Source organism: Agelaius tricolor, unplaced genomic scaffold (assembly GCF_023055355.1).
Source record: "Agelaius tricolor isolate 1412-34295 unplaced genomic scaffold, bAgeTri1.0.p SCAF_1, whole genome shotgun sequence".
Taxonomy (NCBI): domain Eukaryota; kingdom Metazoa; phylum Chordata; class Aves; order Passeriformes; family Icteridae; genus Agelaius; species Agelaius tricolor.
The window spans coordinates 104,610,971-104,623,645 of record NW_027269261.1 but is presented as its reverse complement, the minus strand read 5'-3'; the positions used below and the strand labels follow the sequence as shown (position 1 = coordinate 104,623,645).

Genomic DNA, 12,675 nt, shown 5'->3' with positions numbered 1-12,675 from the left:
ATATTACAGCAGTGTTAATCACATTCAGGCTTTACAAAGACAGAAGCCCTGTGCTGAGTTTGATTCCACAAGCTGGGAGCTCTTAGCTTTTGAAGGAGAAACTTTATTTCAAATTTGCCACAATAGCTGATCTGCAGACGGATCAGTAAGAATACAAATCTAAAGTTCCTATGAAAGGTCTACAACCACCAAAGGCATCCATGTGGATTTCTCCATTACAGCCACACCACACAGACTCACCACTTACAAAAGTATCAAATCCTGGACTCAAGAACACAGGTTTAGGCAGCAAGTAATTGACTATAGATATTGAATTGTCTGACTTCAGCACATTTTAACAGCTTCCTATGATCACTGTATCACTGGTCTCCTTAATTCACTCACATGCAATGTCTAAAATAAGACAGGGTCAGTAAGCTTATTACCAGAGAGCAAAAACATGTTTCTATTCTCCTACAGACTGTGAGAGTCTGTAAAATAAACAGGTGGAGAAACTGCATCTTCCTGATTCCCAAAGGGAGCAGAAATCCAGCACACACCATGTTTATGCTGCCTTGTTTCTGCTGCCTTTCAAAATCCATTTGGCTTCTCTCTAAGGAAAACACAGCCATTCATTAATCCAGCATTAAAGCACACTGTACCCTTGACAACTATCATATCATAATTATTATTGCTAAATTATGCTACTAGTAGGAGACCAAGTTCTGAAACCCTAGGTTCCCAGTTTAAAAAAAAAAAAAAAAAAAAAAAAAAGGCAGCACAAGAAGTTTGGTATTTTCTCTGTCCTTCATTAACACTCCCACTCCAGGTGACTTTATTACTTCATTCAGGCAACTACTACCATGAAGTAGCTAGTGGCCCAGAAGGCACTAAGACTCTGCAAACAGCACACACACAATTTAAAGCCATAAGGGAATTACTTATTGGCTAATTCACACAGCAGCTGGAATGAACGAGTCATTAATCTCTATTGGTAAGACACCTTATCAGTCGTGGCTGTATAAAGTAGTCAACCATCAGGCTTTATTGCTTTTTTGCATCAGGCCAGTAGCTCTTACTCCTTCTGCCTTCCTTTCTCCGAGGATTCTGTATCTTTTCACACTTGAATCTATGAACTGCTGCTTCTATCTCAATTTCGATTCTGTCGACAAATTAATCTTTCTTATCATGCATGGCTTAAGGCCTTTTCAATATTTTCTCACAAGTAGTTTTTGCAATTTTTGCAAAGTCAGAAGAAAGGTTATTTGGCTGAGCTGAAAAAAAGAGGGTGTGCGCCCTGAAAGCATTGTGTAGGCTACAAATTCGCAGCAGCACTGGGGAATTGTCCCTCGCCGCTTATTTTTCGACCCGCCGATAAATAAGCAGCCCCAGTCACGACATGACGTGTCCGGGGGCTCATCACGCCCCGGCTGAGAAGAAAACTCTGGGGCAGCCCGCGGCTTCGGGAGCATTCCCGGCGGGACCCGCCCGATCCGGGGCTCCGCTCACGCACGCCTTTAGAAAAGCCTCGGCAGCGCCGAGGGCAAGGAGAAAGCGCCGCCGGGGCTCCGTGAAGTGCAAAGCGAACCGCGCTGTCCGTGTTCTCGTTCACTCGTTTATTTGTTTGTTTGTTTGTTTGCCTGCCCGCGGTACTCGGTTCATTTCCTTCCGGTGCATCTCCGGCGCGGCACACCGCCCCCGCCCGGCGTGCCCCGTGCGCAGGCGCGGCCCGCGGCGGCGATGGGCGGGCGGGTGACCCGCGTGTTCCGGAATTTCAATGTGGAGAGCCGGGCCAGCCGCGAGATCAGCAAGGAGAAGCCCACGCCGGCGCCGCGGCACCGCACCGCCCGGCTGGACGCCATGGCCGGTGAGTGAGCGCCGGCCTCGCCCGCCCGCCGGCTCCCGGAGCGGCACCGGTGACATTGAGAGCGGCGCGGGGCGCGCGGGGCATGCCGGGAGCCGCGGCGGCGATGGCGATGGGGCGGCTGTGGGGGACCGGGGCGATTACAGCGGCAGCAGCGTGAGGGAGGCTGGTGGAGGTGGCCTGGTGGGCTGGGAGATGGGGGCGATTGCTGGGACGGCTGGGGGGGACGGTCGGTCGGTGGAGGTGGCTGGTGGGGACAGGACCTGGGGACAGCTGATGGCGCGGGTGGTTCTGGGGACAGCCGGAGGAGGCGGTGGGATCGGTGGTGGCAGGGATGGTGGCACGGAGCGGTGGCTGAGCAGCACCGAGCGTGTGGGTACTGTGTCCCGCCGTGCTGTGATAGGTGACGGGCCCAGCCCCACCTATTGAAGCCGTGTCGCTGAGGTCAGGGCTGTGAGAGGAACGACACCTTCCCCAGAAGGCAGGTGCATTTGCGGGGGCCATGCCTGCCGATGGGGAAGAACTAACAAAAAGGAAACTATTTGAGTCAGATCAATCTTTCCTCCTTTTTTTTTTCTCCCTTCCCTTCTTCTTCTCACTGCCTTTAGATAGCCCAGAGATAAAAGAAGAAGTTTTCAGAAAGGACGATAGGTTCCTCACCTTGCTCAAAGACGTTTATGTCGAGTCCAGAGATCCACCGGTGCGGGTGAGTGCATCTCTGTACCAGCCATACCAGTATCAGCTTTGTGGCCTTCAAACTCAGCACAAAGTCTAGGTCAAGAAAAATGCTTTTTGTGCATAAAAGCTACCTTTTTCAGTAGATAAAAGTGGTGTTTTTATTACTCTTCTATACATCAATAGCACCGAGTGTGTCTGACCCCAGGTTTTGAATGTGTAACAAATCGTAATTATTATGCAAGTTCTAAATGCTGATAGAGTCTTCCTTTTTAACATTGTGTTGTTCTTATATTGTTTTTCACCTAAATTCCTATTTCTGCTTCCTGTGAGACAGGATACTTCTCAAGCTTTTTGCAAAGATAGTTTGCCAGAGATCATTTGTGGAGTTGTTAGAAAAGACTGGGACTGTTGAGGGAGCAGGGATGTGGTTGAGGACAAAGATGTTTACTCTTTAATGCAGTCTTTAACTCCATTAAATGTTATACAGTGCAGAGACTCTTTTTATCCAGTTAATGGAAGCGCCTTAGGTTTTTTCTACATAATCTTGTGGGTTGTATGGTCATCATTTCCTTATTGCCACTGGCTGCAATCTTTTACTTGAAAGGCAAAGCATACTCCTTTGTAAAATGCAGACTGGGGTTCAGTATCTTCTTTTCCATCATATTGTGCTGTGGCTTGTGTGTTTTACCTGTTTCATTATAGGACCACTTTATTCCAGCTGCTTTATTCAGCAGTAATTTTTTTATAGTCATCTAGCAAAATCCCTAAGTCTCTCTAATTTGCCACTTACATGGTATTCAAGTCTAAAAATATTTTAAATGCAAATAGATTTCCTCAGTCTTTACGTGAAATTTTCAAGAAATCTCTATCCTTAATGTCCATCACAGAGGTTAGGACTCTTTGAAGTGCTGAAGGTCTAATTTCAGTATCTTTCAATATTCATGCATAAACCTGTCAGGAGAGATTTGAGAAAAAGCCAAAGTGGAACAGATCTTTGCTTGATTCCATGCCTACTCTGAGTTTGCTGCCACAGACTTGCCCTTGTGCTGTGTCTGCTTGCAGCTGTTAGAGCACAACTGAAGTGTAATCACAGAGACTTGTGGGCAGAGCAATACAAAAGCTTTCTCCCATGCCTGATGTTATCCTGTTGACTTTGTGCATTGTGTACATGATGTGTACACACCTCTGTGTGTGTTTGGGGTGTCTGCCTGTGGTAAGTGGAAAAGCACCAGCTTGGGAGCCCTGAAGTGGCAGAGTCCCAGAGACAGATGATCTAATTAAGAGTTGAAAAATCATTCATTATCCAAGCACAGTTTTAGCAAAAAGTAGAAGACATGGAGTACAGGCCAGACATTCCTTGTAGCTCAGAAACAGACACAGAGGTGCTATAGTATCCACATCAGTTTTCTCAGCATCTGAGTTAATACAGAGTGCCTGTGTAATAATCAGTGGTTGTGGGCTCTGATTACTATATAAATACTTCTAAATTTAAGTTAAGATTAATTGTTTGGGTTTTTTTTTTCAGTGTGATTCACTGATTAAATGTTAATAAAAGGAAATATGAGGAAGTGAGAGCTGTTTTGGAGATTACTTGGAAATATGAAGGGACTTTAGAGAAGACACTGTGTGTCTACATGTTGCAGTAGTCATGGCAATTAGTCATGGCAAAGTAGTCATCCATATGATGCTGCAAAATAGCAGGAAAGCTTGTTCTCTAGACAGAGCAAAAGAAGGAATTTCTTTTAGTAGGAAAAGTAAAATTTGAAAACAAAAGGAAGGGGAGAGAGACTACATGAAAAAAGTTTTCCAGTGGTATCAGAAGGATACCGATTTGTTGTATGATTTTTTTTTGTCCCTTCCAATGAATCAGTACCAAATATTGGCATATCTGGATTTACATTTGCCTACCAGAATCTGTAGTTTGCCTTGTATGAAGGGCTGCCAAGGCAATACAACACTTAGAGTGCAGTGAATAGGAGCTTTTCAGCATTTTCAGCTTTTCAGCTGACACTCTGTGTAGAATGGCTGTGGAAGAAGCTAGGCTGGCTAAGCTTTTTTTAAAAAGCTTTTTAAAAATGGGGAAAGCCAACAGGAAAAGCTAAACAGAAAAAATATTTAGGAAAGCAGCTTAGCTGCTTACAGCATGCATAGTAAACAGAATTGCTGTTGAGCTCTTTTTGTTTTCCTTCCCTCAATTAGGTAAAAGATGGAGGTGGTGAACATCTTCCAAGTAAACAGGAGGAAAAGAGACTTACAAAATTAGGCCACTTGGAAGGTCTAGATGTTAAGAAAGTTCCCAAAGGCAAAATTTCCCTTGTGGAGGCTCTGACACTTCTTAATAATCATAAACTTCAACCTCAAATATGGACTGCAGAGAAAATAGCAGCAGAATACAGTCTGGAACTGAAGGAGGTCAACTCTCTTCTGGAATTCTTCATTCCTTTCGCTGTGCAGGAATTTCCCAAAGAAAGCAAAAAAGCTATAACAAGCCATAAACCAAAAAAGTTAACATAAAAATATTTGCCAAAACCTTTTGTGATCTCACTCGTGTCTTCATTTTACTGTCAAGTATATTCCATGTCTGAAAATTCATTCGATAACGTGTCATCCAGCAAGGCTACTTCCTCATGCCAGTGAGATGTATTCAAGCAATTCCATTCTGCATTGGATGGCTTCAGTGAAGTGCAGCAACTACAGTTTGTAAACCAGAATATGACTAATTGATGATATGACAGCATGTCACACAGTTCTGACTACCCCATTCAAATGTTATGAACTCAATTAAAGCATTTTACCTTAAGAGATTGCCTTTCTCAGCAGAGACTTCCTGGCCTGCAGCTCAAGAGGTGCTCTGTGAGCATTGGCTCTGTAATTTCATGTTGCACTGCTCTTTCAAGGAATTGCTGTCAAGGTGTGTGGATATAACAAACAGCTGTATTTCTTTTGTGTAAGAATGGAATGGTATTTATACTTTGTAAAGATGGTTAACCACAAGGAAAAGTCAGCTGTGTCAAACATAAAATAAAAAGAAAGTGAACAGCAAAAAGGCCTCTTTCTGGTGCTGGAACAGCAATGGTTCATATGTAACTCCTCTTATACTCTATTCTCATTTAGCTTAAATGCCTGCACCTCTCCAGGTGCTGTTAGTCAGGGAATTTGTAGTGATGGTCTTCTGGCATAAGTGTCTTGCAGCAGCCCATGGCACCTGCTGTATGAGGAGCAATGCTTCATATTAATAGGTAGCAAGGACATACAACTGGATGTACTAATTAGACCCACTAGGAAAACTTCTGTGAATGTTTGCCCATCCTGTTACAACAGTCCTTTTTCCCTGTGGAAGCCTTGTCTGATCCAAGTGTGGGCTAGATCAGGTCATGTTTACTCACAGCATGCATCTATACAGATGACATGAGGGTAACAAACTGTGAGGTAGTGGTGGATTTTAACCCTGATACTGTGACTAGTCATGTCTGTAGGTAAGAAGTTTTGCACTGATGGTTAATCCTGTAGCAAAATGTGGTCAGATGAGATGGGGCAGCAGATAATCAGAATTGATATTTGAAAATATATTATGGTTGCCGTCCTTTAAAAACAAACCCAGAATCTTTAATTTTATGCCTGTCACCAAAGAAGGTGAATTTAAAGGGTATAAGTCCGTGCCAGGCTTACAATGTAACTTTCTTTTCATGAACCTTTCTGCCAAGTCTTTGATTTGGAGTCTGGTAAATGTCTTACCAAGAAGATAATCAGCTTTGTTATTTCACAGCAAGATTCCTTCACCTTCTTTGAGTTGGAACACAGTATCTCCAGTACAGTTTGCCACAGTGTATTTGAAGGTTATGTTTCATTCATTTCTGAAGTACATAATGCTGTATGATAGTGGAAGATGTCACTATGTGCATTGTATAAAAATTCAAAATTGTTAGTCTTAGGATGTGTGGCTTATTATTTATCCTCTAATACAATGGGATACAGAGCTGCACTCTGAAACTCATGCATCTGAGGTATGCACCACATTAAGATTGCTTTGCACAAAATACTGTTTTATAAAATGTTATAACAGAAATACTTAATTGTTTGAGTACTGTTCATCCTAATGTAATATTTAAGGTAGCACTCAGAAAACAGCTGTGGAATGCATTTGGTACAGATACTGTTGATATTGAAAAGATGCTGCAATTTCCTGTAAAATGAATTTTATTATGGATTGAAGTTGATTAAAAACAACTACAACCAGCACCAGACAACAGTTTAACCATGCCCTTTGACCACCTTGATATGTATTTTGTCTGTGTTCATGAAAAGTCTTGTGATGTGGCTGCACCATCACAGTGCTCTGTTTCACTTCATGGTACACTACTGTGTTTACACCCTCCAAGAGCAGGCTTGTACTTTGGGATGTTTGGTGTCATCACATTCAGTGCCCCAGCCATACCTTCAGGACAAAATCCTATCCACAACTGTGATGATTGCAAAGCTGTGCCCTGTTTCTGTGGAGCCAGGATCTCTTCCTCAGAATATTATCCACAGTGGGAAAGTAGATGTCCCACAGCAGAGTTGGTGTAGGGATCCCAGCTCCCTGCAAGCAGGTGAACTTGTGGCCCAGAAGGCTTCTCTGGAGCAGGGTAGTTCTCTGGCAAAGTGTGTTCACCCCAGGAAAATTGGATGCAATGCAATTTGTCAGCAAGGGTTCTTCTGCTGGTCACCTGCCCCACCTGCTGGGCAGTGTCAAACCACTATTACAAGGGTATTGCCAATGGTACAGGATCATGTAAAAATCTGTACCATTATCTATTCAAATCATCTGAGGTGTGAATGTTTAGCTTTCACTGTGTCTTCCAACATGGGGCATGTGAGTTCCCCAAAGCTCACAAGAGCCAGGAGCATGGATCTTTACTCTGGTGGGAAAGCCTGATGAAGCTCTGCAACACTACAATCTTGTCCCATGTAGGATACTGACCACAGCATGTGTGTGTGCCTACAGTGCTCCAGTATGTGTTTGAAGGTAATGCTGTCTTTTAGGGTTGATGTATGGAACAAGACTATTTTCACTGTTGCATCTTTTCTACAACTACTTATATCCTTTCTTCCAGTTTCAAGGGACATTTTACACATCAGTTATCTTGCCTGGTTACTAGTTTCTAGTTGGAAGAATAATGGTATTTTCTCTACACTTGAAACATGGTTTTGTCTGTGTCCCTTTATGTCTATATCCCTTTCCTGTCTGGCTGTCAGCTTAAGAAATAGGTGTTCTTCAAGCAACTGTTTTTTGAAGAGGTAATTATGGAGATTTTTTGGGAACCTGCAGTTCAGTTTTCAGGTACTTCTATGTGAAGAATTTTTCATGTCTCATTGCCATGCATATTGTGAAACAAATTTAGTTAAGGTGGCTTTGGCCACCATGCAGAAACATTACATTTGGTAGAGAACAACCTGTCTCTCACTCAGACTGCTTTGTTATTATGGAATTAATGCAATGTGTTGCAAGTACTTTGTGATCCTGTAACGGATTTGTTTCATTTCTAGTGTGGCACATTTCTAGTGTGGCACAAACTTCTTAACATGTGACATTATTCTACCAGTCCTTCAAACATCACTGAATAAACCCCAGACCACTTTGAGCACCAATGCAGAGTGAATACACAGGAGCAGGCTGAGCCTCATTTGATAATGAGGGTTACATTCCTGGTGAGTCATAAAATTGACTGTCTTCAAGGGAGTTCCAGCAGGTATACTGGAATTCCTGGCTTGAATTTTTTTAAAGAAAATTTCTTTAGGGGTAGTCAAATACCTATTTTACCTGGATTTTCTTGGACATACTCCTCTTTCTGTGCTCTTGTTCTATCTATAAGTCTATTCCCAGCCTTCTGCAGCCAGTCTTTGCTGCTATGAAAACTTCATGCAGTTGCATTCTTTCTCTGTTCTAGATCACATGCAAATGTTGATTGTATTCTGCCCTTTCAGTAACAACTGTTTTATTTCTGCAGAGCTCTCTTGCTTTCTGAGAGTAGCACATCTGCTGAGATAAAGATGAAAAGACTGAGCATATTTTGCACTGCAGAACTTATGAATAGGACAGGTTTTCAAAAGGAATTTAGCTTTGACATCTTCAAAAGCTACTCTGTAGGGATATGTGAACCTAGTAAGTAATCTGTCTCACCATATATGTATTAATTGTAGCTTGGTTCCTGCAGACTGATGGTAAGATAGCAAGGTTGGAGCTGTGAGGCAGGAGTGAATTTTAACTCTGCTCCCCATGCAGTTTAGTAAGAGGGACCTTCTGTACAAAATGTGAATTTTCTGTAGCCTCCCAGCACAGGGAACTTGTCTTTTAAGCTGCCTTTTTTGCTCAAGGAGAAAAGAAGAGCGTATGTGTGATATGTGTATTAAACTTACAAAATGGAACATCTTATTTCTGTATTGGATAATCAAATCAAAGCTCAAGTAGTCATACAACAGGATCAAAATGCAAAACTTAAAAAAGGGTGACTGTCTCACTTTGTTACATGTGAGCATCATGCTTGCATGTTTGAGATTGCATGAAGCTTCACATTTCACAGCTCTTTCTGAAGCCCCTTTATACAGGAGTTTCCTGGCTCTTAATCAGATAGTGCCACTGTTGAACTGACAGGGCAGCATGACCAGAGCAGGGGAGCTTCAGGTGCAAACAGATTTTGGTACTTGAGACTGTAGCAAGTTGTACACCAACTGATGTGCTACTTGCAAGCAAATCACCCTGTTGGTGCTTGTTATTAAATCTCTTTCCAACAATCTACAAGTCTGATGAATTCTGTTAACCTTTCACAATTTAGGTACTGCTGTGTTGTTACCAGAGCTAAATTTTTTCTCCTGAAAAAAGCCACAAATCCCATGGATTCAAGTCTCTTAGAAACTTAACATTGGTTTTCTTGGTCTGAAACAGAGACTTAGATGTACACAGCAGCAGTGGTAACAGCAGCACATCTCCTGTATCATGCTGGAGGGAGAGCACTGTGGTGCTCTTGTGCCTCTGCAAGGTGGGGTGGGATTTGATGTGTCTGCCACCAGGAAAAGAATTTTTAAAAAAAGTCTGCCAAGATGGTTCTTTTGTGACGGTTGTGCAAAATCTCCTTTCAGTGTGGGTTACTTCAACTGCAGAAGCTGGTTTTAGGTGAGATGTTTTGGCCTCCTGAGAGGAGTAGTGCTGCACTGCCCTGGAGGGAAGCAAGTGGGGCCAGACAGACCACACAGTTATCTCCTATAAGGATTCCTCACACGGGAATTGAAAATGCATGAGTGGCACGAAGCCACTGTTTTCAGTAAGCTGAGGGAAATGATGACGTGGTTGCATCAATCTCTACTTTTTCAAAAGTCATTCAGTGGCACCCACACCTGGAAGCTGGGATCACACAGGGACTGAGGAATCCCACTGCTGAGTGGGATGAGCTGCATGTGGTGCTGGTGAAAGCTAGAGTCAGTCCTGCCAGGGCTGCTGGAACTGGAAGCCTGAGTGTAAGTCACAACTGGAAGCTCTACTTATACAGAGCTAGGGGTCTGAGAAAGGACAACAGATAGCACTGGTAACTTGGGTGCACTGGGAGTGCAGAGCTGGTTATAATTGCCTGTGTTGGCAGAGGGAAAAGAGATAAAAGTGGAGTCTCTTTGAGACATTTTCTCTGACCTAAAGTATGTCCTTTTGTTAACTGCACAGGGCTTAGCTCCAAAAAAATATCAACACAGTTCATGACTGAACTTCAGCAACGTGTGGAGTGTGAAACAGAGGCAGAGCAATGAAGCAGGGGCAGAGCACAGTAAGCCTGGACAGTCAGATCCTTGTTCAGCTGCCATATGTACAGGAGTTGTGCATTGCATGTCACCCTTCCCTGCCCTCTCTCCCAGCCTCTGGGGTTCACAGGACAACACTGTGGCCTAAAGGATGCCACAGGCTTGATACCTAGGTGTCCCCTTGTAAAGTGGGGTTGTGGATTTCCATCCCTCTTAAGGCCAAGCACAAATGGAATGTTAGATAGAGCCTATCTTAGCAGTTTCCATGCCCCCTAAAAGCTGGAACCTGTGCATCTCAATTGCATCATTCCTCCACTCCATGAATTTTCTTCATGAGAACCAAACATAGCAGGGCTCAAGTCCCTGTTGGTGGGCTCAGGTGGGGCAGTGGTAGGGGCTACAGCCTGGTGGGAGGAGGAAGGGGCTCACTGCTGCTCAGGGAGGGAAGCCTTCTTCCTTACCACCCACCCCCTTCCCAGTGCTACAGCCCACCACAGCCCACCTCCTCTCTTTTTGCTAGCTCAGGCAATTGTCACTCCACTTGATGGACCACTTTAATTCACTAACATGGCAGAAAACAAAGCAAAAGAGATATTTTTGTAACTGAGAAGAAGAAAGTCTTTACCATTCTCAGCATCAGTGGCTATCCTTTGGCTGGAGCCACCATATATTCAGCTTGTATTATTGGACTTATCTACAGGGAGAAGCAAGTTATTAAAATTGGGTATGTTTTTCTTGCACAAAATTTAGGGGCACCAAAATGCTGCTACAAATTTTTTGAAATGCATTATCCTACGTTATTTATTTGAAAAGCATACTGTTGAAACCTTTTTTTTTTTAATTTTAATTTAAATTTTTAAGTGTGGTGGTATAAGATAACATTTATTTCTAAGAACAGTTCAAACTGAAGACAAAATATTTTGTTCAGACACCTGTTTGGTTTTTTTACAAAATAATGAGGCTTTTTTTTTCCTTTGGTCAATCTCCAAAATAAATGCTAAGACTTGTGTTAAACGAAGTTTGTCACATTCTAGTTACTACCATTCCTACCCTTACCTAAATCCAGTCCTCCTCATACCCCTCTACTTTGCTGACTAGCATCATCTGTAGGTTTCTAGTCCTGTTTCATAGATAGGCAATAATTGTGTACATCGAGTGAGGCTGATTTACTGTCTACCTAAAGCTATAGTGAAACTGGAATAAACAGAAAGCAAGTGCATTGAATAGCAATGAATCAGTGTAAAACAGGCTACTGAAGATGTCTTCAGGAAGAAATAATGCCAGACTCTTGGCTTTGCTTCTCTGCACAGGAGGAAAGTGGAAATAAATTTCATACTGTGTTCTGCCTTTCTCAATTAGGCGTCACCAGTTAAAGATTTCCTTTGTGGGAACAAATTCACAGCTGTCATCACTTAACAAAGATAAATTCTATCAGCTCACTTCAGCACATGCAATTCTTCAATATTAAACCCTTTTTATATTGCAAAGTTGTCATTAATGTAGCAATTTGAGAAATGGAGCCATTTTTCTTGTAACTCTCTTAATAGGTTGACATTTAATCATGGCTTCTTAACCCTTTGAAATAAATGTACTGCTGAGTACATTTTGAATAAAATTATTTGAATTTTGCCATGGACACATAGCTATGATTAAAAGCAGAGAAGATGCTACTAAAAGCAAGTCTGTTCCTTCAACATGTAGCATAAATACCTGCTTGTGATGCATACAGTCCATGACCCTATACATACATACATACGTAATTCTCTGGCCTTCAGAAAGCAGTGAAACTGCAATGTTTGGGAGGCTAAGGAAATAGGCAGTTTTACTGACAGAGAAGTATGAGAAACCCTTGTTAGACTTCTAGGCTCAAGAATTTGTGCTACCATGGTGCTGCTGTGGAACTTGTTACAGAATTCAGCCCTTGCTACAACATTGCACTCTAGCATAACATGTTTAATGTTGCCAAAAAGTGTAATTAGTTCTCAATCAAAAACAAAAGCTGAAATGAGTGTAAGCCATGCTTACTCAAATCCTCTTGAGATTGCTGCAACTTAAAATACACTGTGAAAAATGAACTGTTTCTTCTGTCTTAGCTGCTCAATACTTCTGAAAATGAAAGATGAAAACCTAAATGTAGTTAAAGTCAAAATGCAGGATATACTGATATAAATTACATAGAGCTCTTGATGTGTGCTACTACTCCTTTCTGTCTTGAATTTAACACAGGCTCTGTGACATTTTCCCTTGTTTTTAATTTTTAACAACATGAAATGCCTTTTCTAAAATCATCTTTTGTCTTTGGTGAAATGATAGCATCTCCTTCGCCTTCTCCTGCACAGATTATCTTGGCTTCCTCAAGAGAAGAGAGAGGGAAATGGTAGATAAATATT

General features: G+C 42.4%; 1 protein-coding gene across 2 annotated transcripts; it reads left to right on the top strand.

Moving 5' to 3' along the window:
• The first annotated feature begins 1,656 nt into the window (after positions 1-1,656).
• Positions 1,657-9,292, top strand: NDUFAF4 (NADH:ubiquinone oxidoreductase complex assembly factor 4). 2 transcript variants are annotated; one of them, XM_071446126.1, is made up of 3 exons: positions 1,657-1,846; positions 2,452-2,549; positions 4,721-9,292. In XM_071446126.1, the coding sequence occupies exons 1-3, from the start codon at positions 1,720-1,722 to the stop codon at positions 5,033-5,035; spliced, it is 540 nt and encodes a 179-aa protein (XP_071302227.1). In that variant the 5' UTR covers positions 1,657-1,719; the 3' UTR covers positions 5,036-9,292. The 2 variants fall into 2 exon arrangements, with proteins under 2 accessions (XP_071302227.1, XP_071302236.1); XM_071446135.1 differs by lacking the exon at positions 1,657-1,846 and adding an exon at positions 1,914-1,999 and having other exon boundaries at positions 2,456-2,549.
• Positions 9,293-12,675: the final 3,383 nt, after the last annotated feature.